The 19,418-nt window shown below is 49.1% G+C and overlaps 1 protein-coding gene across 7 annotated transcripts; it reads left to right on the top strand.

Annotated features, from left to right (window-relative positions):
* Positions 1-780: 780 nt before the first annotated feature.
* TMEM275 (transmembrane protein 275) lies at positions 781-18,906 on the top strand. Of its 7 annotated transcripts, none has more exons than XM_035333685.1 (10): positions 781-1,806; positions 2,141-2,301; positions 2,417-3,723; positions 5,907-6,013; positions 8,574-8,759; positions 10,013-10,261; positions 10,592-10,690; positions 11,213-13,006; positions 15,487-15,865; positions 16,974-18,906. In XM_035333685.1, the coding sequence occupies exon 10, from the start codon at positions 17,065-17,067 to the stop codon at positions 17,611-17,613; it is 549 nt and encodes a 182-aa protein (XP_035189576.1). In that variant the 5' UTR covers positions 781-1,806; positions 2,141-2,301; positions 2,417-3,723; positions 5,907-6,013; positions 8,574-8,759; positions 10,013-10,261; positions 10,592-10,690; positions 11,213-13,006; positions 15,487-15,865; positions 16,974-17,064; the 3' UTR covers positions 17,614-18,906. The 7 variants fall into 7 exon arrangements, with proteins under 7 accessions (XP_035189576.1, XP_035189574.1, XP_035189573.1 ...); XM_035333683.1 differs by having other exon boundaries at positions 781-2,301; positions 11,213-11,710; positions 11,799-13,006; XM_035333682.1 differs by having other exon boundaries at positions 781-2,301.
* The last annotated feature ends 512 nt before the right edge of the window (positions 18,907-19,418 follow it).

The following is a 19,418-nucleotide window of genomic DNA, read 5'->3' as shown; positions in this document are numbered from 1 at the left end:
CCATCATCTTCTCCTTTCTAGTGCCAGGTCTTGCCCCAAAAAATATCATGAAGCCTTCCTCACCCAAGTGGTACATTTCCCCAGACAGCCTTGCCCTGCTCTTGCAGCCCAGAAGATACGGGACGGTGGTGACTACACGTGGAGTGGAGGAAGGAGCCTCGTGCTGGGTTAAAGAAGGCTGCAGGTGTGTAGGTGTGAAGGCTGTTGGTGTAAAGGGCATGCGTGCCGGCCATGTGTTTCCTTTCCTGCTTTGTTTTCTGTGGGTACAGCTCTGGGTGAGCTGAACAGCGTGGTGTTTGACAGAAATTGCTTCTGGAACTCGTGTTTGTCCTTGGCCAGACCCAGAAGACCTGCGTGAGTGCCTCACGCAGCAGGGCTGGGTGCATTAACTCAGCGGGCGATGGGGCCCTGCAGTGCTGGCACCACAGGGCTCGGCTCCAAACAGAAGCAAAAAGAGCCACAGAGAGCATTTTGAGAAGGGTCTAAAATACAGCTTGCCTGGCAGTAATGCTGCCTACCCAAGCAAATTTTGCAGAAAGCAAAGGAAGACCAGAGAAAGTGGGAGCTTGGGGTGATTTTGCAAACTGAAGTCATCCTCATGTGCTTCCCTGCTGAATGAATCGCCCCCAGGTGTTTAACTCCTAACATTTCTGGGTGTCCACAGCTGCTCTGCAGGGCAAATAAGGCTTTAGCAGGTGTTAGAAGCTGATACCTCATTCTGGCTTCCTCTTCTAAATAAGCTGAAAGCTGTTCTGCTCTAAGTCTTGGTGCTTTCCTTCTGTAACAAAACATTTAAGCAGGCAAAGGGCTTTTGTTATTTATGTTTGGGGATTGTAGGTGCCCTTAAGTATGTAAACGGGCTAAAAAATCATTTATTTATTTATTTATTTATTTTCTGCAGGATAGAGTTGTGTTTTTGTGTGAGCTAGGTGCTGTCAGGCCAGCTGCCTGACTGGGATGTTTTGCAGTCATTCCAGTTTCTTTTAGTAGCTGCAGCAGGTTTAGGTTTAGGGACCCTTGGCTCTGGCCTGGCACACCGCACAGGCCCCAGGCTCTGTGGGATCTCTGCAGCAACCGCAAGGCTCCAAGGTCTCTGCTGGGAGCTCAGCCCTGCTTAACCCATATTGCAGCAGGCTTTGGGACCGGGTGCTAGTCCCTGGTCAATCTAGGAGCAAAGCAGGCATCCAAACTTTGCAAGAAAATTGGATTAGATTCATGGAACCTGAGATGTTCTGGATGAAACTCTGTATGCCTTTCTTGGTGAACCAAGGCTTTGGAAGATTTCTGACCAGCTCTGCTGCTCACGTCTCCACTCAAGGAATGGAAATATCCAGTGCCACACTGCAAACACAGCACAGAGAGACAGCTCCCTGCCTCAAAATCGTGGGCTCTCCAGTATGGGTTGGTCTTTCTGGCTTCCTTCATGAGTTCCCAGTATGATCTATGCCTGTATCATTCCTTGAGTCTTTCATCTTTAGTCCGCATAATGTCCTCATTACACTGTGAGTTTTTTGTGTTTTAATGCTGTTGTTGCAAGGAACTTAAAGTGTTAGAGGACAGAAGCAGGACACAATTTATGTTTAGTATTTTCTCAGTGAAACCAGCAGCTTTTCTGGCTGCGTCCCCAGTCTTGATGGTGATATGTTTCTCTCTGCTCCAGGATAAAAGCAGCACCTGCATAATAACCAGCTCTGAGATGGTATCTTCTGGGCAGCCTGTTTAACAGATTATAGGTTGAGCAAATTAAAAGCAAATGGGAAAGGAACAATAACAAGCAGATGATTTTGCTGGCACTTTCACTAAGAGGTCAGGGCATTTAATTCTTGAGTAGCTCTATAAGAAGCTGCCAACTATTTTTCTCCATCCTTTACATTGACTTTCTTTCTGTCATCTCGGCTGAATGCCTCGCAGGGCTGGATGCAGCCGCGGTGTGGGCAGGCACCTGGTGCACCATGAGGAGGAGGCTCAGAGCATCACCTCTGCTACTCCCCATCACAAACCAGCACAGCAAATCTGACCCTGGCAATTCCCTCTCCCCTGGGAGCACCAGAAACCAGTTCAGATGCACTGATAACTTACTGGCATAAACCAGAATCCTACAGAGATTTCTGACACCCTAAAAGACTCTTATCTTCCCCAGTTTTCCCCTCCTGCCTGTTGTGGAGAGCAGGGAGAGCTTACAGTCCACTCCAGATCCTGTCTTCTGGAAGTGAGCCTCGGCATTGAGAGAATAAAACTTTGCAGCAGACCCATCAATTCCTGTGTAATGTTTCCTCTGAATCCTCCTGGATTATACAGCAGGTTTTATTAATGCTTTCTAACAAAAACGTCACTTGTGATATAACTAGATAGCCAAGTACTATCTGGAGGAATTTAATTGCATTATTTTTTTTTTTTATTTTGATTTCTCCTGCAGACAAGTCCTGCTTTCTTCTGCTACTCCCTCCTGACACAAACACTTCTGCCACTTGAGTATTAGAGACAGCTTTATGTTGCCCATAAAACAGGCTTGATGTCAGCTCAGTCCCTCAGCTGCCTTTTCTGTTTCTCATTCAGATGATGGGAGGCTTGAAGCAAGGTGCAGAGCAGGAGAGTTCATGGCTGAGGTAAAGAGGCTCAAAATGTAATTAATTGTGTTTTGCGGAAGGGGTGAGCAAGGTGCAGAGAGACTGTGCCATACGTAAGGTGCTATGTGACACCCAAACCATCAATAACACCTAACACGAGTTACTGAAGGTTGAAGAGCTCCAGGCTGGGACAGCACAATCCAGCCCCCCTGGGTGATCCCTGGAGGAGACAAATGAGTAAACTGGACATGAAAGATCAGAAAACAGCACTCAGGCTGAGCCAAGGGGTGGGCTATTTCTTTATTCGCAAGGCTATTGCTGTTCCCAGAGGACAAATGGCCACACCTGAAATAGTCATGGACTTCCAGGCATTGATCCAGAGTGCTTGTGGAGCTCAAGCCAGGAAAATAGTCTTGAATGGTTAAAAGGTGTAAATTACTTTAAATTAATCATTGATTTACTCCTCCTCCCCAGAAGCTGGATTCCGTGTCACTGAATGAGGAATAAGCTCCTGTTGCACACAGAACTGTAAGAGAAATGCTCATATTCAGCATTTCAGCCTCTATTTCTTTCTGTGAGGCATCTACCATTTCCCGCTGAGATGAGTAGGTGTTGTGCAGTCCCCAGCAGCGAGCAGAAAATCTCCAAGGGCAGTACAAATGTGTTTTCAACCCTCCCAGCATCGATTATACCCATTAAGAAAAGCAGAGGAGCCAACAGATTTCCCCCAGGTGAGGTAGGGATGGGGGGAGTGTTTCCCTCCGATCTTTACAAAATGGGGTTAAACGTGACAAATGCCCAGCTGAGCCTGCCACTCTCCTGCACCCAGGGGTGGTGAGAGCAGACGGACGGTGCTCGCCCTGCAGCTGGTTTCAGTCGTGCTCCCTGGGAGCCAAATTCACTGCTGCAGTGTAAATTATGGGATCAGTTTCTCCTGGGCGAGCTGATGGTAAAAGACAGAGAAGATGTGGAGCTTGTAAGGAGAGAGAGGCTCTGGAGAAGATGCTCCAGCTGGCTGATGAGCTGTTTCCCTGGTGTTGGCTTCTGTTGTAGCAGCCCAATAGCTGGGTAGGAGAGGGGTCAGGCTGTGGGCACTTACAGGAGGTACCCCCAGTAATTTCGTTGGAGGAAATGTCAGGAGAAAGGTAACAACAAAGTGATGGCTATAAACCTTGCTAAGGGAGAGGAAAGGGGCACTCTTAATTAGATGCTGACAGATGCAGCAAGTCATCGAGTTGCTGCATGTAATGGGTAGCGGTTGTGAGTGGGCTCCTTCCAGCAGCGGCTGTGAAGGGAAAACATGTTAGGTGAAACCTCTCCCTGAGGTATTTAATGAGGTGTTCCTCATTAGGTGGATCTGGAGAGCTGGCTCTATGCTTGCACTCAGCCTGCTCCGATCGTGCAGTGAAATGATGGTGTGGGGCTGCTGACACAGCCCAGTTCCTAACTGGAAGTGGATGGGAGCATGTGTGGCTTAGCCAAGGGCTGCTGAGAGGTGATGCTGTCTGTTGGTCGCTTGTGAACAACTTTCCCAGATCCTGAGAAGAGCTGAGAAATCCAGATCTGCAGGGAATCCAGGTATGGCTGTTAAAAAATGGATTTCTTTGGTGGAGTTAAACTCCGTGCTGGCGGGGCAGAGGCTGTGTGGCTAGGCTGCAATTAACAGAAGTGTAAATGAGCAGTAAATAGAAGCCCTGGTGTCCAATCCCTCTCTGTGAGGTAGGGAAAATCCAATTCTCATCTGACTAGACAGCAGGGGAAATGCTTCCATATCCCCTGCAACTGCCTATCCTTTAAAAATTAAATAAATAAGCATACGTGAGAGCTTGGGGGGAACCCTGTGGTTAGAGGAGGCCATTTCCCTCCTTTCAAACCATCACAGAAATGCCAGTCCACGCTCTCTCTAGTTGTTGGGTTTGGTTATCTTTCTCTTCCTTAATCATGTTGTCTGCATCTCAGGCTTTTCAGAAAACAGGTGGTGAATTCAGCCTACATCCAGCATGCTGTGGCATCTTCAGGGCAGTCGCTGTCTTGCTGGGCCACAGAAAATGGCTGCAGCTCAGCCCTGGCTTTATTAGTCCTGCAGATCATTGCCCAGCACCTTGCTGCATTGCTAACCACCTCCCGCAGCCCCAGCAGTGCCAGCCAGGCTTCCTCAGCTGCCTGCCCTCAGCCCTGGCTGCTGCTCTGCTTACGGCACAGTTTGATCCTCACGGTGTTGGATACACATGCCGTTTTTTCCTATTTTCTTATAAAAGTGGTGAATAATTCTAGGCACTGCTTCTATTGCCTGAGGAATAGGCAAACCGTGACTCCTCGCACAGACAGGTTAAGCGTTCTTGCTCCTTTTTTTACAAATCATTTAGTGAGGAAAACAGCTAAGCCCTTATCTTCTGCAGACCATTGAGGGACTGAGTGCTCAGCTGGTGGCTGTGGGTCCCCTGGGCGGTGGGGTGGGATGCTCACAGCAGCCTCATGGTTGAGTTGTGTCTCTGGGTGACACAACCCCCCCCCCCCCGAAAACTTCTCCCTGGACCTCCCAGACTGCAGAACAGCAAGAAGGCTAGGGGAGGCAGGTCGTGATTGTCACCTTGGGATGAGCCTCAGCTGATTTAGTCTCCATGCCTCACTTCCCTGCTCTGCCAAATGCGCACATTACCACCTACCTTCCTACCTACCTCTTTGAGGTAACATCCATGATATATTACTATTAGATTATGTCAATGATATATTATTTGAAGCAATATCCATAATTTGAACCGATGTCCGTAACATCTCTTTGAGATAATGTCCCTGTGCTTAGGCAGCACCTCACACTTTCAGTCCTTGATCCCTGTAGAAGGAGTACGGTGAAATATAAGCAACTCTTGCAGAAACATATTGATGTGGTGGTGGATAGGGTGATGAAGCAGGGGTGTCCAGCTCTGCCCCAGCCTTTGTTGCTGGAGTGTCCATCAGGAAAGTGCTCCTCTAAACCAATATAATTTATAATGACACTTGGGTTTCTCAGCTCCATGAGTCTTGTTAAAAGGCTATGTGAAATTTAATCAGAATTTCACTTTATCCTGGTGTTGATGACAGGTGAATCCTGTGCTTAATTTCTTACCTGGTCTTAATCAGTTTGTTGCGTGAAGGGGGAGTTAGCAGGGTCATAATGATGGTTGGTTTTCCCTACATATGCACTGTCTGTGAGTGGGATGGGGAAAGGGAAACAGCACAATTTCAGTGACTCTTAAAACTAATTAACATTAAAACCTGTCTACAAAGAGATGCCTTTCTGTAGCTGCTGTCCTACCCAGCTGTAGTGAGTGAGTAATGCTTTCTCTTATCTGCTGGCAGAGCTACAGGCTGCCCATGCTCCTCCAGGTGTTACCGCTCTGGGTTCGCCTACTCCCCCACCTGCTAACTTGGCATGAACCTTCAGCGTTGCATGCTCCAGAAGGGAGGTATGTTTCTGAATTCACTGATTTATGGATCGCATCAGTCTGCGGACAGTATGGTGAAGCAGAAGCATCTGTTGTGTGCTAATTTCTTACAAGAAAACATTGGGTTGTGTGGAGGGCAAACACTGGTGACTGCTCTTGGCAGGAGATGAAACTTGCTTGTCTTGGGGTTCTTCACCTCTCCCTCTGATTCCTGTAAATGAAACTTTGTAAGGCTTGTGAGACCCCACTGCTGCTCTCTGCTGAGGATCCTATCCAAACCTGATGGATTAATCACATATGAACTACCAGAGTTTTCATGGCACCTCACTATCATGGCATCTTTTCCTCCTTTGGATCATGATCTTGAAGGCAGTCAGATGTCTATCCCATGCACCTAGTCTCAAACCCATGAGAAGCAGTTGCTCTGTAAAGACCAGTGGGTAGTTATGGGATCTGATGTGGGGTGTGTGCATGCCTACGTGTGCCACAGGCAAGCACATTGCTTCTGATCTGTTGTGTCTGGGAGCTGAACGTGTCTGGACAGCAGCTACTTTGAGGGAGAGGAGAGCCTCTTCTCTGTGTCTGGTGATGGTGCTGTAGGAGCTGAGAGGCAGAAAGATTGAGTGTGTTTTGAGACAGGCTCTGCGGCAGAGCTAATGGGTTGGAGTCAAGTGTTTTGACCAGATGCTTCCCCAGGCTCTATGTAAGATAAAACTTGTGCAGACACCATGATGCTAGGAAATGTTTGACGTGATGACCTTATAATCACTTCATTTAAGGATGTGATTAATGATCTGTGCTTTGCCATGTTGTAATGTGATCTCCCATATGGAGTCTGTGGACATCTGCTCTCTACCAGAGGGTAAATATTCACGAGGCAGCATCCTACAGACCTTGTTCACAGCTCGCTGAAGTCACTGCAGCAGCTTTCATGAAGCGATGCGGGTTCTGCCTAAAGTACAGAAGGATCCAAACGGTCAATTTTTAATGCACTCTGCTGTTGAGGAGACAGGATACCCACTGAAAAGATTTCCAGACTTTCACACAAGAAAAATAATACTCCCAACTGTGACCTTTAATTTTCACAGAAGTCTTGTTTATTCTGCTGCTCTGAAGAGTTAAGGGCTCACCTTGTGAACCTTTCCATTGTTGTACAGGAGATTGAGCTGTGAGGGACCCAAGAGTTTTTGCAAGCTAGAAAAACTTTCAAGAGATCCTACCTGTGTCCAAGGTGTAAAACATTTTGAAGGAACATCAACTGCTTTTCAGCACCGGCTGTGTTTCCAGCTCTCAATCATCACTGTGTTGCTGTGGAAAGCCTCAGCCCTTGGGTGAAGAACATTGGGTGAAAAACAAGAGCACTAGTGCCTTAAGCGATGATGGACCGATCAAGGACATGTCTTCTTCAGAGAGAAACACCATCTGGTGATAATGTTGAGTCTGACATTCCTCAAAGCTAGATTTTCCAGGAATTGAAACTGGCTGGAGTATTGTGATTTATGCTGCTGGTAATTAGTGGCTCTTGTTCTCTGGCATGCTGTAAGTTGACCATCCGGTGGATGTAACAGGCACAAATTAAATCTCCTCTTGTTGGCCCACAGAGCTACATTAAATCTGTTTCAAAGGGGATTCAGGCCCCATATACAGGGCCAGCTTGATTCAAAACCATTTAAAATAATAAAATTGTTAAGGTGTGGAAAGCTATAATCCGTGATTTTACCCATGAGTAACTAGCTCAGCCTGCCTTCACTGGGAAATAGATTATGATGGTTTAAATCAGCAGGTGGGTGCTCTTCCCTGTAAGGACAAGTGAAATGAACATATTTGCACCTCATGCAGGCTGAGAGCATGCTTGCAGTCGGCCCTGGTATTGCCTGAGGCTCAACCAGGCAGTGGTATCTGCTCAGAAGAGGAAACTTTTCTTCGTGAACAAAAGTCCAGTTCACCACTGCTGATTTGTGGTATCAGCTAAATCCCATCCTTGGAAGCATCATTAACTTCACATAAGACATATTCTCAACAGAAAAGCATAGTGTTTTTGGAAAGGCAGTTCCTTGTTTGTGTTTCATGTATGGGGTCTGAATCTGCTCCCGCGTACATCGCTGGTTTTTGTGGGGTTACCTTGGTTTTATGTGGTGAAAGCAGTAACCACGGAAAGTTATCTTAAAGCTTGTGAGCAGTCGCAGTGAAACCAGTAAGCCCATGCAGATACCAATAATAATAAGTAAATAAATAAACAACAACAAAGCAAACAAAAAACCCACCACCTTTAAGTGCTTTGCTGGATCAGGACCTCGCTATCATGGCTCCTACTCCCTCAAGGCTGTTAACTATCCTAGCAGCCCAAAGGTAGATTAAATGTATTTGTGTCTTCTTGGAGATGAAGGGGAAGATAAAACCAAGTATGATATGTAATATATAACATATAATAAATGTATCCTCAGATTTCATTTTGAGGAGCCAACAGCCCTTTGACTAAAATCTCTACCAGCACTTCTTGTAAAGAAGCCGTAACGCTGAGGTCTCTGGACTGTGGGGTAGAGCTGCTGCTGGGCATGCTGTGCATTTTTGTGTTTTCCAGACTGACTCTCCTTTGGCTGGCAGAGAGGACCATGACATGACAGAGGAGAAAAAACTGGGTGTCTGTGGGCTGGGAGAATAAAGCCAGATAGCTTCAGGCCTGCTCTTCAAACGAAGCTCCTTGCTAATTATTTTGTCAGTGGGAGCCTTTGAGAATTAAACACAGGAGACATAATCTCTCTGCAAGGTAATTAAAATTATTTGCCCCTTGCTGATAACTGACCTGCTAATTTCCTCCTGTTTGAGAAAGCTTCATGAAAAATTACTGTACTGTTTGTGTGACAGGGCAACTGCTTGCACAGATGTTTCCCCAACAAATAGGGACACAAGGACACTGTCTGCTAATTTTCTTCAGCCCTCGGTATTTTCAGAGGGCTTTTTAGGAAGGAGAAACTTGTTTGAATATCTGGAAGCCTTTCATTTGTTTGTGTGAAGAGGAATAGTGTTCTCTGGATTGTTTAAAAAAAATGCAGTGGAAGTAGGTCATCTGAGCAGAGGATAGATGCGAAGCTTTAATGAGACTGGAAGTCGGGCTGGTGGTACCAGCTGACTGCCCAACACTCTCCAGGGCCCAGCCTGAAGAGAAACAAAAGGTATTATTATGCTATATTCTCCAGACAGACAAGCCACTGCCAAACTGGGAGTCTGTAGCACAACAGGAATTTGAATCCACTTCTGGAGTCCTAAATGAAGCACTTAGATTGCATCAGCATTCAAATGCTTGGGGTGAGGGTCAAAGACAAACATGAGGTCCCTGCTCTGAAGGGCTGTGGGCAGGCATGGGGATGGCGGCATCTGCTAACAAGTCTGGGAACAGTGGGCCCAGATGTTTTAGGTCATGAACGCAGTGGTATACACAATGAGAGAGCTCCTGGGAGAGCAGAGTAGAAGTATGAATTATCCCAGCTGAGATGCAGTGAGTACACTGGATGCTGCTGGTGCCCTGGGGGAGACTGCATCAGGTGTGGCTGCTGAAGTTCTCCTGTAAGAGAAGCCAGTTTGGGTCCACATTCAGAAACTACAAAAGCTTCATCTCTGACATGAGAACAGTCATATGGGACTAGACCCCCAAATCTACCTTACCCATTATTCTGCCTCAGCAGCTGCTGATAGCAGAGGGTTAGAGTACAAGGACCAAGCTGAGGGTGAGCTCTCCCCTGTGGGCCATTCCCAGTGGTCAGAAACGGGGGGACCTTGTGAGCCAGGAGGTGCAGCTACTCTGTTGTGTTTGACAGGTCCAGTTGTGGCTGCCTGCAGGGTCTGAGCGCGTTAATGTTGTTGTACTTCGTGGCAGAGTCCTGCGATTTTTAATTACACGATGTACAAGGAGCTGTCTCCTTTGTGGGCTTAAATCTCCTGCACAGTAATTTCACAGCTGTCTCTGAAAATGACAAATACTAATTTCTTTTTGCTGCCTCCTTTCTGTACATGATGTTATAGATAGGTAAACACTGCTGCAGAAATTGGCCTTGCCCTCTTCTGGATTGCCAGAGCACCAGGCCATTAGGCAGAGCTGGATCCTGCTATCGTGCAAACCTTCAGACGGATGTAGTGGCATTTACAATTGGTGTGGAGCAACAGCAGATTCAGCCTGGTGCTTCCTTCCCTTAAGAGGCAATTAAAATGTGAATGCACAGAGAGGTGCCTGTTTGGAGACCTCATGAAAACCTGCAGGGGAGTGTTTCTGTGGTGACCTTTGTCTAATGATCTTGCTGGACCATAAACTTCCAGGCTTTCTCAGGCTCTCATAAATTCTCCTTGTGTGGTGGGCATGGGTTAGAGACAGCATTGAACACTGCTGCTTTTTGCTCCTGTTGTGCTCAGGAATTGGGCTGTTGGCATGGGGCTGGTCTTATAGGGTCGGATGCTGTCCATGGACTTTCCTTCCAGTGTTAGCCCCTGCTAAAATTCCTTATGAAACCATAGATCTTTTATCCTTCCCATCTGTTTTCAGTTAAAAGCAGGCAAATTTTCCCTCTCATTTGGGCATTTCTGACCTAAGCTAATTTTTGAATTTAGCATCAAATGGGAATTAGCAGCTTCTCCAGAGGAAAGTGCCTGCTGTCAGCGGAGGGTTGGGATTTTGCCTCTGAGGATGGCAGAGCTTCCCCATTTCTGGTAAGTCTGAAGTTTGGAGCCACAAGTCTGGCAAAGCCCTCTTGGCAAATCATGAATGCTCGTGAGCTATCAAAGCTCTGCAAGGCAGTGAATCTATTCTGAATTATACCAGTGGGAAATCTAGCCTTTAATTTTAGTTCTTGAATTAGCAGTTGTTTTAATCACATGAATGCAGCCTGCCAGGTTGTCAGGGCCACATATGCAGAATTCAGAACTGTTGCTTCAGTGGAGCCCTAAATATGTAACGTTTCAGCAAAGCCTTCCCCTTTTTATTGGGTTTATGGACCATTAAGCTGAAAGTGTGATGGAGAGTCATGCGACGGCCAATGGTAAGCTGGAGCAGGAGCAGCCTGCTTCATCACTGCCTTGTGCTATTAGGGAACAGCTCACAGGTCATTTGGTATTAATTGACCCCATTAGGAGCTTGAGCACTTTATGAATGCTATTATACAACATGATAGCAGGGGACTCAAATCAATGACCCTGGCGGTCCCTTTCCATCTGACAGCCTCTCTTGAACAGATCTGGCTTATAGGGCTGATCCCACTGAGCACCGTGGAGCCACACTGGGAGTTCAGCCACTCCAGTTTCTACCCAGCAACAGTCAGCAAACACCAAATGCCAGTTCTGCTGCACGTGGGACCGTCTCTCAGACATGCTACGTGGAGATCTTCTCCAGAAAGCCCAACCAATGGTGTACACTTCTACCACTTTTCTGGGAGGGATGAGTATGCTGAGCCATTTTGAACTCATGTTGCAGGGCCAGAGAATCCTTAGAGGAGACACTGGATCTCTGGAAGGGTTTGAAATGAGATTTGCCTGTTATTTCTTTCCAGAAGCTTTTCTAATGCCCTCCTGCCCTCTTGCCCATGTTCTAGTTTGCTGTAGCTAAGGAGGAAGCTTGGCTTTTGCCTGAATTTTTATGCTGACCTGTGAGGTGAAATGCAATATGTTGCAGCAGAAGATGCTGCTGTATTGAGTGCTCGGGCTGGAGTAGTGCCTGGAGAATAGAGAGGAGAAGTAAGTGTTCATTCCTCTTCAGAGATTTCTCCTTTGACCTTTGTTTTTCTCCATCTCTGTGCTACCTTTCTTTTTTCCCTCTCTCTAGAGAGCATGAAAGCAATCATTTTAAAAAGGGGCGAATGATTCATGTTCGATCAGCTCCAGCCTGCTCCGTATAGGATTCTTCTGCAGTGAGCCAGAGAAGAGCCTCTGTGGAGTTGTTGCTGGCAACATCCCGGCTAGTCACAGCCGTGTGGCCATGGAGAGCAGGTGAGGGCATGCAAGCGTCTGCGCTGCCTAAGCCAAGGAAGGATGACCTGTACTCTGCTCGGCACACAGCTCGCAGCCTGCCTCTTTTCCTCCGGGCACCAGCTCTGCCATCAGACAGCGGCTGGCAGCTCAATGTGGGAGTGAAGAGCTCGGCTGTGCTTACATCGGGGTCTAGCATCAGGGAAAATTTTCATAGGGATGCCAGCAGCACCTTTGAGCGTACCTGAGATCCGATTGCTGGGGTAGATTTACATCTAAGTTTTTTTATCTTATTTTATTGTTTTTATTTTTTTCTAATTTCTGGACTTTCCAGCTCTTACACCCATAGCACATCCACCCCTCGGAGGTCCTGTCTCAGCACCCCCCAGCCCGGAGTTACTCCAGCATCCCTCGGGGCAGTTTTTTTTTCATTCCACTTCCAACTCTTGCCCCCAGCCCCTCACCGCCCTGCCAGCAGTGGCCGAGAGACCCCTGCTCCCGTGGTCTTCACCCCCGGAGGCCAATTCCCAGCCGAGAGTGTCCCCCCTTTTTGTCGTGCCCCCCCCTCCACCCCCCCGGTACCGCGGCTTTGTTCTGCGCAGCGGTCGCGGGGGGGAGTGGGGGGGCTCGGGGCTGTCCCTAGCGGAGGCCGCCCGGGGGCTTCCTCCGCCGGGGAAGGGGCTGCTGTGCCTCGGGCACCCCAGGGGGCGGGAGCTGTAGCCTGGAAGTAGAAAAGGAGGACTAAAAAAGAAGGCAGGGGGAGAGAGGCTGCGAGCCTGCCGGGCGGCGCTGGCCGCCGCAGGGAGGAAGAGGAGGCAGGGGAGGATGCGATGCTGCGGCTGAGCCCCGCCGGAGGAGGAGGGCAGCATCCTCCGAGGGGAAGGAGAGAAGAGGGCAGGAGGCAGCTGAGCTCGCCCGGAGCCTGCTGAGCCCTCCGGGGAGCCTGCTGGCACCCGAGGAAAGTTTCCCGAAGAGAGAGGAGGCGGCATGTGAGAGCCTCGGGCACCGCAGAGCCGGCGCTGCAGGGGACACCCGGGGCACCCGCTGCCTCCGGCTCCAGCCCAGGTAAGCATCCCCGCTCCCAGGCACTCCCTGGCCCTGCCGGGGACTTTCCTGGAGCTCTGCCCGGGGAAAAGTCCGGTGTTTCTCCCCCAAAAAACTGCCTGCGGATCTGTATGGGAGCCTGGCTGGGTGCTGGGGTGGTGGGAGCTGTCTGGCTGCAGTTGCTGCTTGCTGATTTTTTTATTATTATTATTTATTATTATTTTTTATTTTATTTTTTATTTTTTTATTTCCGTGGTGCCATCGCACCCCTGGGAAGGAGGCTTGCTGATGGGCTTCAAATATTTTGGTTGTTCTGCCCTGGTGAAATGGTGTGGATGGGTGACAGCTCAATCCCCCTCACTACAACTGTGAGGGAAGCGCGGTTAGCGGGGTTAGCGGTGGGTGATCCTGGTGCTGCTGGCATGGCTTTAAGGGATGCTCCTAATATGCTGGAGGGGTATGTCAGCACATCCTTGGAGCTCTAGGAACTCTCAGAGCTAGGAATAAAAGTCTGTTTGGCTCCTGAGAGTACAGGGAGGGGTGAATATTCCCCTGGAAGGAATCGCTATGTCCTCTGGATTTCCATTACTTGGGCTTGGATATGCAGCTTTTTTTCTTTTCTCTTTTTTCCCCCCCACTAATGCATTTCTAGCTGAGATGTTTGGGGAAAAAAATAGATTCCAGCTGGTAAGAAAAGAACCTGTTTCACACAGCTCAAAGAAAACTTTTCCATCTCCTAATGAAAAGGAAACTTGTCATTTTGGACAGGATGATTTGGCTGGAAGGAAAGTTGCTCATTTTTGAATTGGTTAACTTGGTAAAAGTGGAATCAGGAAGGTAAAAGCTGCCCAATATCAACAGTGGGAACAGTTCCTCATTAGTGAATTCCCATGACTACAGGGGAGAGGGACCTCTGTTCCCACAGCATCACCCCATGCTCTAGGAGATGACAGGCTTCAGGAGAATTAAGATGCTTCTCTTGTATGTGGCAATCAGTATAAGGACGGGCTTTGTGTTCCAGGGTCTTATTGCTTAGAGGCTGGTGTGAGGCATCCTGTGACTTTAGTTGGTTTTTGCTATATCCTCTACTACTCTGCTGGTTTTCCCATCCCCGTTTCCTCCGGTTTCCCAGCATTTTGGAATCCCCTTGGTGTACAAACCCCAGAGCTGCTCACACAGTTTAAATGAGATCTCAACCCTGGCTCTATTTCTGACTACTCCAACTAGCTCTGTGTGATGGTTCTGGGTACGTCTCCATACAAGTAACATGAATGAGTGGGATTTGGCTCTCTGTGCTTTGCTTTGATGCCATCCCAGCATGCCTGGTGGCTTGGTCCCTCAGTCACCCCCATGTGCTTTTATTCCTCACCCAAGTGTGCATGGCACAAATGCTTGGATTCACGTTTTTACAGCTCCACTCTGGGCTGGGTCATGGCCCTTGTGTTAGACCTGGCCCTTGAATTTACAGAATCCAGGTTTTACAACCACAGATGCAACTCCGGAAACCCATATTTAAAAAAAAATTATTTTACTTTTTTCCTTTTTTTTCCCACACAGCCTGCTCTGGTCTCTGACCTTTTGTGCAGGCTGCTACTGATGTGTTCCCAGACGCCCATCCCAATGGGCCTCCTAGAGTGATAGCTTCTGGCAAGCTACCCATCACTGCTTCCACTGCAGCAGTCCATCTCCAAACTTCCCATCTTCCCTCGTCCCCTGCCAGCAGGCAGGTAGCTGCCAGCGCCTGGCCAGCCCCTTGGCACATCCCCAGAGCTCTCTGCCTGTCCTAGGCTGACCCGAGGAGGGACCGCTGCCTGTGCCAGCCCAGCTGCAGGGTGAAGGGTCTCCATCCTTCTCCAGCATGTGCCACGGCCCTATTTCTGTAGATATGATCCCCTCCCTCCTTCTGGGAAGTGTCCATGAATGCCTGGGAAAAGCTGATGGTAGCTGCACCCACCTGGAACCTGCTGGAGTGAACTGCCTTTGGGACAGGCTGCCCTGATTTGTTATCACTAGTGGTGCCTGAACAAGCCTCCTTGTCCTCCCGTTACATCCTGGGGTGATACGGGGAGGATTTTACCCCAGCTTAACCTTCTGCCCTCCTGGTGATAACCAAGAGCGGTGGCAGGCAGAGGAACAGAGCTACCAGGGACTGTGCTGGCTGTTATCACCGAGCCTGGAAAGCATCCAGAAACCAGCACGGTCCCCTTGGAGTAATTGCAGGTGACAGATGTGATGGGTGCCGGGTTGAAGCTCCTCTGGAAAATCTCAGTGAGAACGTGCCCTCTGGTCGCTGGCTAGCCTAGGAGCAGAGGCAGCTGGTGGGTTTGTTCATCCCGTTAGGGCTCGGCACACGATAGCTGCCTGGCTCCCCAGGAGCGGGGTTTCTTGCAGGGTGGAAGCTGAGGAGTCAGGTGGGAGCAAACCTTACAGAAAAAATCTGTGATGTGATTTAACGTGTGTGTGTGTGTGTCTAACCAGGAGCTGTCTTGCTGCTGTTCCAGGGCTGGTGAAAGAAGAGTCAGGGCTCCAGCTCACATCAGCGTGCCAAGGTTCCCAGGCAGAATAAAAGGACACTGCTGGAAAAATATCCATATTGTTAGCCCAGCTAATGGAGAAAATGCCTTTTATCTCCTGCACATTGTCTGTTCTGAAAAAATCTTTGCCTGCAGAGAGGTTTCCCTAGACAGACATCCCCAGATGAGGAAGAATTGAATCCTTCAGTGCGCTCGTGCCTGTCAGCTCCAGCTGATGTCTCACTCAACAGAAACTTCACTGGAAGTTCACTGCTGCACTTCATTCAGGTCTGAACAAAACCCCGAGTAAAGGCAATGAGATGTGACACTGGAAAGAGCAGCAGAGAGAGCTTTGCCTCAGCTGGAGGTATGGGAAAATTTTATACCCTGGGAAGCATGTTGGAAACAGCCGGCTGATCCCACTGGCGTGTTTCAGGGTGATGGGTGTGGGATTTTTATTTATTTATTTTTGTTGTTGATGATGATGCAGTGTTAATAGCACAACAGTGATTTTTTGGCTCTTTCAGTAGAAACCTGCATGGTATCAGGTTTTTCCCTTACAAAATATTTGACAACAGAGGCGGGAAGAAGCTAGGGAGCCAGGCAGGGGAGTACGAGAGAGCACACTGCTGTTGTTTGCAGTCAGGCTGGGGAGAGAATTGCTCTCCTGCCTGTAAAATCAAAGGCATCACCAGCAAACTGCTGGCAATTTGGCTTCTGGGAATTTGGCTTCCCAGCAAAGTTCAGTGAACACAAAGCCAGCTCCCATCACGTCCAATAACCTCGGCCATGGACAAGCTGCTCTGGTTGGCAGGGCTATGTGTCCTAGGAAAGGGTAGGTTCCCACACGGGACCTCTTCCAGCTCCGTCTATTTGTGCAGGAGCTTTGCACAAGTTTGGTTTTACACCTGCTGAGGCAGACAGGCTTCCTTGCCCCTTCTGTGTTCACACCCGATGTGATGTATGTGCTCCGTATTGTCTGGGCCATGACTAGCACTGTGAGACCAGCTGCTGGCGGAATGGACAACGGGACACGCAGCACGTCCTGGAGAAGCTGTATTTTAAGGGAGGAGTGGGTGGAGCAGAAGTAGGCAGCAGGTCCCAAGCCTGTGTGAACCACATCTGAGCTGATGATGTGGGTCTGTCTGCTCAGCCACACAGCTGCAGTGCTCTGCTGAGGCTCAAACTGGAGGCAGAGCCAAGGTCTAGGCCCCAGGGCATTGCGTGCTCGGATTCAGTCATGCTGCATCCATCTGGATGGCTGAAGGCTCTGGACACACTGACCTCAGTGCTCCAGCCTGAGGCTGGCTGCGTGTGAACATGGCCTGAGAGAGCCCAGACTTGAGAGCAGGCCTCGATTTTCACTTAGCTCTTGGTACCAGCAGACTTGGAGAAAATGCTGGTCACCTTGGATGGTGGTGGACAGTTACCTTTGGCTTGTTGCTCTAACAGCTGCATATTCTTCTCTTCTCCAGGGATTTCAAGGTAGCAGGAGACCAGTAGCAGCCTTCTCAGCACAGTGTGCGCCCTGCAAGGACTGAAGTGACCTCTGAGACACACCTCAACATGTTCAGCGAAAAGAGCAGTGCCTCTTTGACCCAGAAACCCATCCAGAAGAAGACACGACCTCAGGGCCTCCCCTCCCCTGCTCTCTGCTGCGCGTGTGGACTTTGCATCATGCTGGCAGGGATCAACATCACATTAGTGGGAGCATTTGCATTCGGGACCTTCCTCCCCGTGAACAACCCCCCCATCATCATCGGACCCATCTTGCTGGTGGTGGCCTTCACCTTCTTCGGGGCCTGCTGCATCTGCAGCCGGAGGCCGCCAGCTCACGGGGCCAGAAAATCCAAGCCAGGATCCAACATTGGTCTCATCAAACCTGGCAACACGGCCTTTGAAATTGAAACGAGTGAGCACACGGTGCAGGACACCACCGCTGTCCAGCTGAGCCCCACCAACTCCCCCATCTCCTCGAAGAAGTCCACGCCAGTGCACGAGAGCACGAAGACTTGCAAGCTCTTCACCATGGAGGGCAATGGGCCGGTGGCCAAGTACACGACAGGAGGAGAGGCGATACAGCTCAACTTGCCCAGGGACCTGGCCGCATCCTAAACCCGGGCAGAGCTTTTACCAGCAGCCAGCCAGACACTGCAATGGGTGGGCTGGAGTCTGAGGCTGAGGTGCTTGTGGAAAGCCAGCAGACAGGCTTCTCTGAACCAATTTAAGGAAGAGGGATGCCACTGCAGGAAAACTCCGGATTTTTGCTGAAAGGAATGTGCCCGTTACTTGGCTTCACAAAGAAAATTGCTAATGATATTGCTGTGAAAGGACGAACTGAAAAGTTCCTGGGAAAAGAACGGCTTTTTGGGTAGCAGAGTGGATGAGGAGAATGAGTTAATTTGTCTAGCAGAAGGTGGAAATGTGGTGGTTGAAGGAGGGGCTACACGGGGTGCTGACAAATGACAGCATTTTTTTTTTTTTTCAGAAGTGAAGCAATTCTTGAATGTAATAGAAGAAGGAATGCAGTAAATTACAGCTTGCTGCCACTCAGTCACAAGAAGATTTCAGCATTTTAGAGCTGGGCTTTTTGGCAGTAGGGACAAAATATCTGTGTTTACTGTAGAAAAAGCAGTGTGAGACAATCTCCCCTCCTTTGAAAATCCTTGCCCCATTTCTCCTTCAGTTGGGTGACTTTACCATCCATGATAAGAGATGATGAATCACAGGGATCGCAATTAGCACTGGCATTTTCCTCCAGTTTTAATCATGCTGGGCTGTAGTGGTGCTGCTCAGTGCAGTGTGCATCTTGGGAGGTCAGCAGGGCCAGATCCTTGGGGACAAGCTCCTGGGGTAATCGGAGGCTGGGAGAGCCTGTAAATGAAATCTTTGGGCAATGATGATATCCTGAGTGCTGCGAGGAGGCATCTTTCTTTCCATCATTTTATGGAAGACTGGACTGGGACACATCAGCTTGGGGCAGGGGGGGAAATAATTGTATGGGCTTCAGTATGACTGTGCCGGAAGGTGCAAACTATCTCCTTTCCTGAGGTGCCTGCTGGACCCATTGCACAGTGGGCGTTCAGGTGTGGAACTCCCTGCTGCAGGAAACCAGCTGCTAAAGGTGCACCTGGGCTTGCGGAGCAATGAATTTGCAGAAGAAAATTCCTAAAGAGCTGTTCAAGGCAAAGGCAACAGGATAAAATGCAGATGTTGCTTGCCCAGAGTGCCCTCCCAGCCTCCAACCAAGGCACTATTGCTTGGGAGCTTCCTGAGCTGGAAGTGGTTCCATGTTTTTAGTAGTCCTGAATTGATTTTTTTTCTTCTTTTACTCCTTGAGTGTTTCTCAGCTTTTATCGTTTATGCTCCTGCAGCAAGGAGTTGTACAGCTTAGTGAGAGGCTGTAAAAGTCCCTGCCCTTGTTTTATTTTCAGCATGCACCCTACAAATTCTCCTTGATGTTCCAAGCTCCCAAATCAGAAGGGCCAGCAAACAGCCCATGCCTCCCCACACCACTCAGGTTTTCTGGGATCTTTATCATGTTTCTTTCCATCATTTATTTCCTGTGGTACTTCGCATCTCCTGTAGACAGAGGGAGGTAATGCTCCCCAGCTGGGTCAGCACCCCATTCAGCCCAGCATCAGCACCTTGGCACCAGGCTGAGGGCATCACAGCCCCGAGGCTTTAGCCAGCAGATGGGTGCAAGGAGAGGTGGGAGGGAAGAAGGGGAGATGGCTGATGTGTTGGGTGAAGTGATGGCACCTGGGGACATGGAGGGGCTGGCCAGAAGATCCATGCTGCTGTACAGGCCATGCACGGGGTGTGCTGGTTGTCTGGTGGAGCTGCTGGTCCCTTTGTGACCTTGGGGAGGATGAGGTTGAATTTCATACCTAGATGAGAGGGAAGCAAAAACTCTGGCT

This window comes from Oxyura jamaicensis, chromosome 8 (assembly GCF_011077185.1).
Source record: "Oxyura jamaicensis isolate SHBP4307 breed ruddy duck chromosome 8, BPBGC_Ojam_1.0, whole genome shotgun sequence".
Taxonomy (NCBI): Eukaryota; Metazoa; Chordata; class Aves; order Anseriformes; family Anatidae; genus Oxyura; species Oxyura jamaicensis.
Note: the sequence above shows the minus strand (reverse complement) of the source record. Positions and strands in the feature narration are given on the sequence as shown.

What these genes read in the sequence shown, in the direction of transcription:
- TMEM275 (XM_035333685.1), top strand. Translation starts at nt 17,065, where the DNA reads ATGTTCAGCGAAAAGAGCAGTGCCTCTTTGACCCAGAAACCCATCCAG.